Source organism: Gossypium raimondii, chromosome 3 (genome assembly GCF_025698545.1).
Source record: "Gossypium raimondii isolate GPD5lz chromosome 3, ASM2569854v1, whole genome shotgun sequence".
Taxonomy (NCBI): domain Eukaryota; kingdom Viridiplantae; phylum Streptophyta; class Magnoliopsida; order Malvales; family Malvaceae; genus Gossypium; species Gossypium raimondii.
Window position 1 is genome coordinate 58,933,369 of NC_068567.1, and position 13,965 is coordinate 58,947,333.

At 31.5% G+C, this 13,965-nt stretch overlaps 1 protein-coding gene across 1 annotated transcript; it reads left to right on the forward strand.

The window, feature by feature from the left end:
* The first annotated feature begins 11,791 nt into the window (after positions 1-11,791).
* On the forward strand, positions 11,792-13,810 carry LOC105795042 (L-type lectin-domain containing receptor kinase SIT2). Its single transcript, XM_012624494.2, has one exon. It carries the CDS (start codon positions 11,792-11,794, stop codon positions 13,808-13,810), a length of 2,019 nt encoding a protein of 672 aa, XP_012479948.1.
* The last annotated feature ends 155 nt before the right edge of the window (positions 13,811-13,965 follow it).

Sequence of the window (13,965 nt, forward strand, 5' to 3'; positions counted from 1 at the left end):
CTCACACGCCAGACATGCGCACACATGTTATATTACTACACATAGGCTAAATTTATACATTAATTTCGTGTTTTTCGTATTGATTTGTAACATTAATTGAATCGGAGAAGAGATGAATTGGTATAGACAAATTGAGGAAATGCGGTGGGGGCATCATCATACTTCATGCTTATATCACGCATCTGCTATCATACACGTGGCATACATGAAAATGGGTTTGGTCGTGGACCATAAATAAAAACATTAGTGGACCCACAACTTGGTTTAGGAGTGTGGCTATGTACCAATAATAATAATTAACATACAAGGAAATGACTCCTTTGGCATGCCTTTATTTTATTCTTCTTCTTATGCATCTCTCCGACAACCCAAGAAAACAGCAATCAATTGTTTAAGAAGACAAAAATAAATGATTAAAATTTTAAAAAAAGAGAGCATCAAATGTAAACAGCAATCAACCAATTCCTTAGGAAGGGAGTGAGTTGAACTGATATTGTATGGGGTCAGAAATATAGAGTTATAAATTAATAATTAACCAATTATTAAATCTTAGAAAATAAAACAAGCTGAAGAAATGAGGTGAGAAATGGAGCTACCTTTGCTTATATGTTACTTTTCCCAATTCCATGTGAAAACTTTGAGACAAGTACTTATTATTATGCATCCATCACCCCCACTCGAGGAAGAGCAAAAAGAGTTGGGTTTTTGCACCAAATTAACACTCATTTTTTCTACCTCATTCTGACTAAGAGAGTTGACTAAACAAAAACCAATACAAGTATTGACCTAAAGTCCAAAGTGAATGTTTGCTTTTTATGCCAAAAATTTATACCCTTACTCAGAGATGAAAATTTTTCAGTAGAAATACCACTTGTAGAAAATCATAAGTTTATATGCGATGAAAACTTTACACCAACAAGAAAAGAACAAATTAAACATCTAGAAACAAATCATTGGTTGTTTAAAATTCTTGAAAATAATTTTAGTGAAGAACCATTAAAATTATGGAAAAACAGTCCTCGATCTTGTGAAATAAAATTGGTAAATCCTAATAAAATCATTAGGGTTAAACCTATAATCTATACTAAACAAGACATAGATGAATTTGATGTTCAAATAAATGAACTATTAGAAAAGGATTAATAGAAAAATTAATAGTCCCTCATTTTATTGCAAAAATTCTTTTAGAATATATATTCTTATCCCTCATTTTTCCACTAAAATGATCATAAAATGACTAAATGTGATGTATAATTTTATATTTAATAATAAGGTGATGTAGTTAATATCTTTAAAAGTAAAAATTAGGTAAATAAATATGATAATGAATAAAATAAGTTTGAAAAAAATTTAAAATTATTTAAATTTCACTCTTCGTTATTCCTCGTTACACCGAAATCATCAATTATTTAATCTACATTAAAAGTTTCCGCAATTTCTTTCTCAATTTAGACAACTAAAGAATTTTTCAAAAAATCATCTTCCATCTTAGTACAAAATTTAGTCTTCACAATCTTCATAGCTGCAAAAAACATGTTCTATAGATGCAATTGATACTGAAAGTGTCAATATAAGATGAATCAACTTATCAACAAGTGGATAGCTAACCTCAACTAAATTTTTACAAATATCAAAAAGTGTTAATATTTTTCTCAATTCAGGATGTTGACAAGCATCGAGCTCATAATGTTTTAACTCATACGAAAGACGTTCTTTCTCTTGTTGAGAAAAATCTGTTGGATAGAACTTGTTTACAAGAGCACAAATTTTCTCAATCTCGAAAAACTTGAAGAACTCTTTAGGATCTAAAATTGTAGTTTTATTAAATCTACTGTTCAATTCTAGCAACTGAGTATCTATTATAGCAAAATATATATCCACTCAATGATGATGCTCCACCGTAATGTCTTCCTTCTTGCTACGACTACGACCTACGATGTATCGAGCATTCGTATCTGGAACTTCTAACTCCCAAGTTTCACAAAAAGATATCACATTGTTCAACAGTTCATCCCATTCATTTTCTCTCAACTTTTGAATTAAATTTTTTGTTGTTGAGACTAGACTCAAGACATTTAATATATCTTGAGAATGACGTTGTAAAGCTTGACAAAGAATATCAGTAATCTCCATAACTTTTTTCATCACTTGCAAAATAAAAATAACCTCAAAAGATCTCAATCTATGATATGCACTATGAGATCTCATCACTGAGAAAAATTAGAAGCGGTATTTTTAAGATTTTCAAGAACTATGCTAGTTGCATTATACATCGTCAATAAACTAGTAATTAAGTTCAAGTGAAACTCTATCGAGTCTCATCAGAACATTGTAAAATGCCAATTTGACTCATACCTATTCCAATTTTTAACTCATTTATGGAAACCATACAAGCAATTTCATTTGCTTGGGCTTTCTACAATTCATCATGATGTTTGGAAGAAGTAGAAGTCATATTAATAATATCAGACAAGTCTTTGAAAAATTTATGCACTTTAGGCACTTCTCTAGCTACTACATCCAATGCTAACTGAAGACGATGAGCAAAACAATGAACATAATAAGCATATTGACACTCATTCAAAATCAAAACTTGCAAACCATTCAATTCCCTACGCATATTGCTTGCTCCATCATATTCTTGACCTTGGAGATTTTGTATGTCAAAGCCATGTTGCAAGAGAACATTAAAAATCTGATTCTTCAAAGTTAATGATGTTATATCTTTAACATGGACAATGTCAAAAAATAGCTTTTTTTTTTTTATCAATTCTTCCTAGTTAACAAATCTTAAAACAATTGCCATTTGCTCCCTTTTTGACTCATCTCTTGCTTCGTTTGCAATAATACAAAATTTTTGGTCACCAATTTCTTCACGAATTGCGTCACCAACTCTACTAGCATAAATTTGTATTATTTCCTTTTGTATTGTTGAAGAAGTATATGTAGCATTTTGTGGAGAAACTTTTAAGACATCTTCAACTTTCTCATCATAAGATGCTAAAAGGGTTAGCAATTCAAGGAAGTTTCTCCAATTTTTTTATCCTAAGCTTTCATCACAACCTCTAAAGGCATATTCCTAAAACGTCAACCATCAAACAACATCTACACTAGCTTTAAGACGTAGACGATTAGTTGCAATTTGTTGTGTTGTTTGCCTATCAAGTGATGCTTTAATATGTTGAGCTTGATTCGTTAAATCAACCTAAACTCTTTGTGCATTGTAATGAGGTGAACTTAAATCTTTTCTGACATATTGCGTCCTTTATGTACGTTTTTTTCAATTACTAAAACCATTATAAGTAAATGCTAATTTAACCAAACAATAAAACTACATCTACAAAACTTGGAGAAAATAAATAATTATATTCACACCGATGCCAATCAATTTTAATGAAACTACTTAATGAAATATTTTTAGTTTTACTATTTAAATCTCTATTTTCCATAAACATTAAGTTTTAAGGTGTAGGGCTCACAAATAATTTAATTTATTAAATTTTAATTATTAAGATTTAGTGCTGGTTCTTAAAAAAAGTGTTGTGGTAAAAAAAAACTTAAATTTGAGGTGCCTCAGTTTCGTTTCTGGGTAAAATTAGATAATTTTTGAGAGTCAAAATTAAATTATAATTTTTTACGAGAGTTAAAATGTATTTATTTTAAAAGTAATTTACATAAATAGTCATTCAATTACCATTTTTTTTATTTTAGGCCTCAAAAAGCTTACAATTTAAACACCCACGTTACATAGTTCGGTCATTTTGGTTATTCTCGTTAAATTCATAAATGGCAATATGACGTGACAATTAAAAAAACCAGTATAATAACAAATATAGCCCTCAATTTTTACCTATTATACCGATGTAGTTATAATTTTAAAAAATTAACTCTCAAAATTTACAAATGTTCTCAATTTAACCCTAATTTAAGGTTGGATTCCCATCCAATGGCTTATCGGTCATTACAAACAAATGTTGGTGGAGGAGGGGAGAGGGACTGGGGTGGAGGATTTTAAAATTAGGATCAAATTGAGAACATTTGTAAAATTTGAGGGCCAATTTTTTAAAATTATAACTAAATCGATATAATATGTAAAAGTTGAGAGCTAAATTTCTTATTATATCGATTTTTTAACTACCACGTCAACTTACCTTTTGTGATTTTAATGGGAGTGACCAAAATAACCGAACTATATAAAGTGAGTGTTTAAATTACAAACTTTTTATTTTGGTGCATAAAATGAATTTTTTATATAGTTTATTTTTAAATAATTGTAAACTTCTAACTTTATAATGTTTTAAAAAATTAAATTACAATTTTATTATTTTAGACTATAAAATACACAATTTTATCGTATATTAACATATATATTTTTCAAATTTTGGAGAGATTAAAGCATAACCTTTTACATTTCAGAGAGCAATGGCTCTGTAGCTTCCCTTGCTTAAGTCTTATTTGAACTATTTCTTTAAGTAAGGAAAATATTACTAATTCTTAGTGACATTAATTAGGCCATATCTATACCTATACCTATACCTATATATATTAAAATAAGTATAATTTATCAACGCATCACTTGTGCTAGAATTGAATAAAAATGCTGGGAGGGTTATACCTATAATCTCTTCAAACCCTAAAATAAATATATATGTATAAATATGTCAGAATCCACGTTGTTTTTATTATTATAATAATCGTGATAATATTAATTAAATTAAAACACAATCAATATAAAATATCTTTAAAATATAAAAATATATATTTATACGTTTAGGGTAGATTGTAAGAGGAGATTGATACCATTTTTGTGGGGGATATAATGAGACAAGGACTGAGGAGTTGAAGTAAGGAGAAAGACCCCGTAGCATAGAATAGCACAATCTTTTGGTCCTCACTCATGTATAAGAAAGCTACGGGTGGGGTTGCAGAAACAAGAACAAAAATTAAATCCCCCAAAAATAAAAAAAATAAAAGAGGATACAGTTGCTTGGTGTTGGGTCATATATATAAAAGGTCATTGGATGGCAGTCCCAACTGAAGCAATGCCAGCCGCTGTCCTACCGCACCAATATTTCTCATCTAAATCACTTCTTATCCATCGGTTTTCACTTTTCACACTACTCACCTTCTTTATTATTGCTGCTGCTGCTGTAGATATCTATTTACAATTTTACATGTGCCATTGCTGTGAACCAAACTTGATTGATCATGATCTTTTTTTTTTGTGTGTGTGTGAAATGAAGGCCAAACAGTCGTATATGTTTTGTCTATTTATGTAAGTTAAAGGATTAAGAAGATGGTTCCAATAATTATTAGGTGATGAGGAAGATGATATTAATGATGATGTTGATGAGGTTATTTAATTTAATTACTTTATGATAAGATTTATGTTTAGATGGTTTTCATGTTATGGTAGGTCTAGATTCGGGAGAAGACGACATCATCCCTAATAATTGATTATGTAAGTCACCTAGGAGAAATTTTATTTTAATCAATACACAGCTAATTAATTTTCTTTTAGTTCCATAATCGGTCCAATGTTTTATTTCATTTTAATTGATTAAAATGTAGAATTTTTCAATAATGATAATTATTATTATCAAATCAAGTTGCCTAGCCAACATGAGCAATACTTATTAATTTTTTATCCACTTGGCTTTTCTTTTTATTGAATTATAAATCTACCAAAATTTCTTGGCCATTCAATATATGTAAGGTAATATGAAGGTAAGTTCCAAAGCTAATTATTAGCATGGATTTGGGTGATGGATTGGGCACTGTTACATTAGATTGGATTCAAATCACACATCCATTAATGAATTTTCTTGGGTCCCCCTCCTTCTTTTACATCAAGCAGGAAAATCTTTATAAATATAATTTAATTAAATGCAAAAATCCATAGTATAAGAACAATGCTTCGTATTTAGTGTAAGTGATTTTTAAGAAATAAAAGGGCAGGTCTCATGTGTGTGGAGAAAAAAAAGCAAAATTATTGTTGTAAACCCTATTGGGTTTAGTGGGTTACCTTTTGTTATGAGGCATACATGTATGGATATGACAATTTGCTGTTAACCCATCATCATTGAAAATCAATACAGGTAATGGAAATGGGAAGTAACTAAGAAAGAGAGAAGGAAAATATCCAATATATACACTAGCTTTGAACACCATATATAAATAATTATAAAAATAAACAAAAAGCTAACACATGAACTATCAACGTACTAGAAATTAGTATCTGTACAAGAAGAAGAAGAAGAATATGAATACACCAATTATGAAAGGGGGATTAAGGAGAGCCGTAAAATGGGGTTTAATAAGAGGCGTGTTAGACTTTGGAAGTGGATTGCTTTTGGCTTGATGACTGCATATTTATGTCATGTATCTCTCTTTCGCTTACTTCAAATTGTGAGCGGAGGATAGATTTTGAGCTCCACTTTTCGATGCTTTGACTCCAACAAGAAAAACTGAGAGTAGACATTTGAAAAAAAGATTAAATATATTGAAAATAAGGGTTGGATTCGAACCTAAATATTAACGGTTTAAATTTGAATTTGACTCACGAATACTACCTTTATCATCACTATTAGCAATAAAAAAATAATAATTTGAAATAAAAAAAATTGAGGTGAATCAACTTTTATCATCTCCACTATAACCTTTATTACCTAAATTATAATAATGCTGAGTAGGATTTGGTCATATGCAACAAATGAAAGATGAGCTGATCATGGTAGCAGTGAGCCCAAGGAAGTATTTTTAAAAGGAATTTGAAGTGACATTAAAAACATCATGTTTGGTAATGGTATAAAAAGTGATGGCATGTCACATCTTCATTCTTAGTTGGCATGAGTTCATGATTAGCATGCGCTGTTAGATTACTAATCTATTTTGTTTTTTCGCTTTTTCTTTTTTTCTTTTTTTCATTAGATTGATTGATTTTATGTGTTGTTTTGGCATGATTTAAAATACAAGGAAAACATTGGGAAGTTAAGATATACATTAGAGATTTATTTAATAAATAAAAATACTTAGATACTAAGTTTTTCAATTGGTGGTTTGATTGGTATGGAAGTCTAATCATATTTTGATGATTAAAGAGTTATTTTTATGTGATAAATATTTAGGATAATTAATGAGATAATTTGAGCTTTTAAATAAGAATTTAAAACCTATTAAAACGTTGTTCATTGACCACTTGGAGAGGCTTATAAATAGGTTATTTTGTACTTACCCCTAATCGAATTGTTTGGGATTCGAAGGAAAGAAATCATTTTATCTACTAATAGCGGACAAATTGGCGTATACCAAATCACGCCCTATTGCCACAATTTGTAGATATAGGTATTTTGAGAATACGCCTTAACGACCAATGGTTAACGATGGCTCGATGGGTGGTTTTGCTAGAATAGGCAACAATGAAATCACTATTTTAGTAAATGATGCGGAGAAGGGTAGTGACATTGATCCACAAGAAGCTCAAGAAGCTCTTGAAATAGCGGAAGCTAACTTGAGGAAAGTCAAGGCAAGAGGCAAACAATTGAGGCAAATCTAGCTCTCGACGGGCTAGGACACGAGTCGAGGCTATCAACGCGATTTCAGAACGAGTTGGTTAATCGAAAAATTTCCGTGAAACAGAACTTTCGTTTCTACATCCCATTTTGATTCTGCCGATTAAATAGAATCAAATACAATCAAATACAATGAAAAGTGAAATCGATTTTGATCTAACGAAAAATTTGAAAATTGAAAACGAAATAGAATAGGATGAAAAGATAGAAAATCAATAAAAGAAGGTGGGTAGAAAACTTATTAGACACCGGATCGATGGTATCTAATAAGTTCTACCTACTATTGATTTGAACCAATGACTCCCGCCGTATGAAAGCAATACTCTAACCGCTGAGTTAAGTAGGTCATTTATTATCATAAGGAATTATAAAGAGAAAGAAAAGGGACCTATTACATCGATGGATTTAAGTACTTCACATCAAGAGCAGTTTTAGAAGTGTCTTTATTGACAACTTTGTTGTGTTCTTGTGGTTATTTTGTGACACTTTTTCAGACTTTTTTGAAGAGTTTGTTGATTGTAAGATATTTGGGTTAGTGATTTATGATGATTGGGGTCAATTTTACGGTTGCAGTTGCTTTTTTTAAATTATTTGTTGATATAGTGTTCTGTCAACATGAAATGCAAGTAGATTGCCGCATAGCATGCATTGTTAAAAAATCAATATTTTCATTAAAAGAGCAATTTAACTCTCTCTTTTTTGACAATTTGATAGCTAAAATTAATTAAAAATAAAAATTAAATTGAAAAAAGATGTAAATTTTGAAGTCTAAATCTACCATTATTCTAATTAATTAATTAATTTTTATTTATTAAAATACAATCAAATTTTCAAATAGATTTCACTTTTCAACCTTGTATGACAATGTTGGCAAATTCTATTCTTATTTAAAACAGCTCAACTAGTAAAAGTAATAATTGATATTAAAATAATAAATTGAAATGAAAGCATATTCCGTTATCATATATCAAGCATAACACACTCCACTTATATTCCTTTAATTATAGGTTGGTTTAAATGTGACAAAGATATATATATATTAAAAAACTATCCTTCCATCCCATTTTGTTGTTGATTTGTTAATTATGAAAAAGCATTAATATTTAGAATTTTTGTTATTTTAATTTTTACTTTTAAATTGACATAAAATTGTAAAATTACTTTTTGTACTTTATATAAAAATATAAGTAATTTAAAACATTATAATTTTTTTTAAAAATTCAAAAATTATGAAAAATATAAAAAATTTTAAAAATTAATATATATTATTTACTCCTTGAATAATAAGTAGAACCGTTCATTAATCATGTAACCCACCCAACCCAATCAACCAGCCCACTTAGGTTGAGCTTGGACTTATATTTTTAACATTAGATTGAGCCAAGCTGGCCAATTTTATTTTCAATAATAAATATAAAAAAGTTAATATTAATATTGATTTATTTTTACAACAAAATTTAAATAAAAAATTGTTATTATTTTTAAAATAGTGAATTACGTCATTTGAGTGAAACAGGCTCGAGCTTTAGATTCATCAACACTTCTAATGATAATAAAAGCTTTTCAAATTTAAGTTATTCATTCAATTAATCCATATTAAATCATATTTGATCAAATATTTTAATTTAGTTTAATTTAATTATATATAAAAATATTTTATTAAAATATAACCAAAAAGTATATAAAATATTACTAGAAAATAAATTTTAAATAATGATATAAACTTTAAACTTATTTAAATTAAATTTAATATAATATTTTGGGTAAACTATAAAAAATAGTGATTTATATATGGTTTAAATTACATTTTGGTCATTATACTTTAATTTATTACGTTTTGGTCGCTAACAGTATAGTTTTGTAACATTTTGATCATTGTGTCGTTATTCGACTTTAGTGATGTAATGGAGCGTGACACGAATTACGTTGTTCAGCATGACGTATTATATATGTCATCACTACAAAATTTAAATACATTTTTTTTGCTTCATTTCCTTTTTTCCATTCTTTTTGTTGTTCTATGGTCTCTCCCAACTCACCCTCTCTTTAACACACTTCTTCTCTCAAGCTTCATCCACACTTTTTAATGGATATAATTGAAAGAGTGGATTAAATATAAATTTTAAAAAAATAAATCTCATATTTTTTCTTGACACTATAAAAAAAGAAATTAGATTTAATAAATTTCTCATCATCTATCAAATCAAACAAGTGAAAAACAAAATAATGGCAGATTTATCATAGCAACAGTCACAAGCCCATCTTGAATTTGAAACAAAATTCTCCAACATCAAATACTAGCAAACCTCTCAAACAATATCACTTTCACCACTAGCTTTCAGTCTGATTCAAGGCACCCCAACAACATCATTCACTTATCAAATAAACCTATATTCAAATCAACCAAATAGTCAAGCAAACAACAATCGATAAGCACCAAAAAAAAAAAAAAAACCCACATTAAGCCTAAGATCAGACTTCTAATAAAGAAAAATGTGTCAAAAATAGAAGAGAACATCGAAGAAAAAAAATAGGGGGTCAAATTCGGGGCAAGGGACTTGCTTGCCAATCCCGGCAATCGGAAAGAGGTATTGGTGAGGCGGAACACATATAAAAAAATGAGCCGATCCAACAACAGATGATGGAGATCCGAGCTTGGGTAATTCAAAAGTTACGTTTTATATCTAAGGATTTTTAATGGGTTTTGAAGAACATTTATTGGAGATTTGTGAAGAGGCAATCGAGGGAGCAGTTCAGCGTATGTTCGTCGGGGGCAATGCGGTGACGGCATTGGAACAGGCAGCCAGTGATCGTGAATGAAGCTTTGAGGAAGGGAGAGTGTTCTAGAAAACAATGATAAGTAGAAGAAATAAAAAAAAAATAAAGATAAAGGAAATAAAAGAAATAAGTACTTTAAAAAACATGCTTAAATCATATAGTAATAACACGTTAGCATTTAATGGTAAAATTTGTGTCATATTAGACTTCCATTGCACCATTATCGCTAGATAATAGCATAATAATCAATATGTTACAAACTAAAATATAACAAATTAAAATTTAATGATTAAAACATAATTTAAACCATATATAAATAATTTTTTTTCAAAGTGTAATATATCCCAAACTTAGATGAAAGTAGAAGTTATTTATAATCGAAGAAAAATGGAAATAAGAAGGATGAAGTCTCGAAATTCACACCAGAAAAATGAAAAAATTCCCAAGTTGGTAGTTTAAAAAAAATTTAGATATGTGAGGTCGCAAAATTTGATGGCATCAGAAAGTGTGTGGTACCCTATTTGCTAGACAGTTTTGAGGTTTGCTTTACCTCCAAGAAGCTGTCATTTCCGATTTTGTTAACAAAGCACTAACTTGGCCGAAGGAACTAAGGTCTAGGTCTACCACTAGGAGTAGGGGCCAACTAGTATGGAGGCTGGGTTAGGATGCTATAGCACCATGCAAAGACCCAGACAACCCCATCCTGAATTTAGAAGGATGTGTTGTAGAATATTTAATTAATATAAAATCACTTTTAAATTATTTAAAATTTCATTTAAGCTAGACATTGTATTTTAAATGAAAGAACTCAAATTCGAATTTCAAAGATAATATTATTAAGAGCGATAATCATAAATCTTTATAAAAAGAACCAATTGAACATTTACAGAAATTTTCCTTAATTAGCCTTCTATTGGACAATAGTACTCATCGATGGGATTCGTACAATAATTTTTTTATACCCATTTGTAAGAATTTGTCGTGGAGATATGGGGTTCACATCATTTTCTTCATTGTTTCAAACAACTTCTGTGCTTTAAATTAATTCCAGATTTCCAGTTTTGTAAGTTTTGCTTTATCTCTCTCTGGAACCCAATACTATCCATCAACACAGTTTTGTGGCAAATTCTAGGAGACCAACACAATACAAGGAATTTGTCCTTCAAATTGGTCTTCACTAAACAACCCCTCCAATTTTTTTTTTTAAAATATCAATATATAATATTGATGTTATCCAAATCCAGATAATATAAGTTTAGTCTTTCTAAATAATTTGGTTATACACAGTTTCCTATAGTAGAGTATGTAACTTTCCAAGTTTCAAGTTTTCTATGATCTACCAATCAAAAATATTATCTTTTAGATTTATCAAACTAGACTAAAGGCATCACAGTATAAAGATTTCTCCTAGAAAAACAAACCATTTAATTCTCAACTCAGCTATGGAAGCACTTGGTTTATTGTTCCACCTGCTCCTTCTAGGCCTTCTCGTCCATGCAGAGATAAATTTCACGTACAACGGATTCCTCAAAGCAAACGTGACAACGGAAGGAGCTTCATTTATCAAGTCCGATGGGATATTGGCATTAACAAACGATTCAGTGCGACTTATCGGGCATTCTTTCTATCCATCTCCAATACGATTTAAGAAAAGCAATCCCAACAGAACTCAAGCAGCTGTTACATTTAGCACAAACTTTGTATTCTCTATCAGTCCAAAGTACCCTGAGATTGGAGGTCATGGTCTTGCCTTTGTTCTCATGCCTACTGAAAAGCTGAAAAGTCTTCCAAACCAATACTTAGGCCTTCCGAATGACACCGACAATGCTCATTTTTTCGCGGTGGAGTTCGATGTAGTCCAGAACGTTGAACTTCAAGATATCAATGATAACCATGTAGGAATAGATATATCCAGCCTGATATCCAGCATATCTGAGCCAGCTGCTTACTATTCCTCCAATGACAACCGGAGCAACCAGGTCGCTCTCAAGAGTGGGGAACCTGTTCAGGCATGGATTGACTATGACAGCAACAAGATGCTGATGAATGTATCAATATCTCCTTGTGGCATGTTGAGACCTCACCGCCCTTTGATATCATTCCCCATTGATCTCTCATTGGTGATAGATGAGTATATGTATGTTGGCTTCTCTGCTTCCACTGGCTTGTTGGCGGCCTTACATTATGTACATGGCTGGAGCTTTAGTATTGAGGGAAGGGCACAAGATTTAGATCCAAGAAAGCTCCCATTTCTGAATAGTAAGCCTAGTAAACTGATGCACAGCAAGGGATTTGCAGTAGGTATCACTTTAGCAAGCATTACTCTGATTTTCCTAGCGATCATTGGTGTTATTCAGATCATATTCAGAATCAGAGATGGAGATGAGATTATGGAGGATTGGGAAATCGAATATAGTGCGCATAGATTCAATTACTCTGAGCTCTTCTCCGCAACAAGAGGGTTCAGAGAGAAAAACCTCGTCGGTTCTGGAGGGTTTGGGAGAGTTTATCGGGGGGTGATTCGTAGTACCGGACTAGAAGTGGCAGTTAAGCGGGTGTATAGTGGTTCTCGTCAAGGAATGAGAGAATTTGTTGCTGAAATTACAAGTATGGGGAGGCTTAGGCACCGGAATCTTGTACACTTGCATGGCTGGTGCCGGAAGCAAAACGAGCTCCTTCTTGTTTATGATTACTTCCCCAATGGGAGCCTGGACAAGCTTTTGTATGAAGACGGTCCACTGAAGGGAAAAAACCTTACTTGGGACCAAAGGTACAAGATTTTAACTGGTATTGCACATGCATTGCTATATCTCCATGAAAATTGCAATCAGAGAGTAGTTCATAGAGATGTCAAGCCAAGCAATGTCCTGATAGATGAAGATCTAAACGCAAAGCTCGGGGATTTCGGCCTGGCCAGAACTTACGAACACAATAATGATCCACAGACCACACACATTGTTGGTACACTTGGGTATTTGGCTCCTGAGCTCACAAGGACCGGGAAAGCCACCACAAGTACTGATGTCTATGGTTATGGTACGCTTATGCTTGAAGTTGCCAGCAGAAGAAGACCGATTGAGCCCCAGAGCGGTGCTGATGAACTGGTGCTGGTGGATTGGGCTAGGGAATTGCATTCTCGAGGAGAGATCACCCGAGCCATCGATCCCACACTAAAAAATTATCATTCAGGCGAAGCTCAGCTGGTGCTTACCCTTGGTCTTTTATGCTGTCATCCCCATCCTGATTACAGGCCCACCATGAGAAGAGTCGTGCAACTTCTACTAGGAGATGCCACCCTTCCTCCTCTACCCCATGATATTCATATGGAAGTTCCTATTGCAATAACAGATTATTCGGATACCTTTGGTGATGATTCTGACAATCCTTCTAGCCAAAAAATGTCTTCATCCTCAAGTAAGAATAGTTGGACAATTGGTCACACTACAAGAGTTACCTTCTAGATCATCTTATCATGACAAGGAACCATCAAATATGACTGTAAACCAGAAATGTTGACTTGTGATGAATAACATGGCAACTTGACATCTTTCTTTAACTTCAGTTTTCAATCAATCATCCAATTTTCATTGTTCAAGTGCAGTAAATATGTAACCAA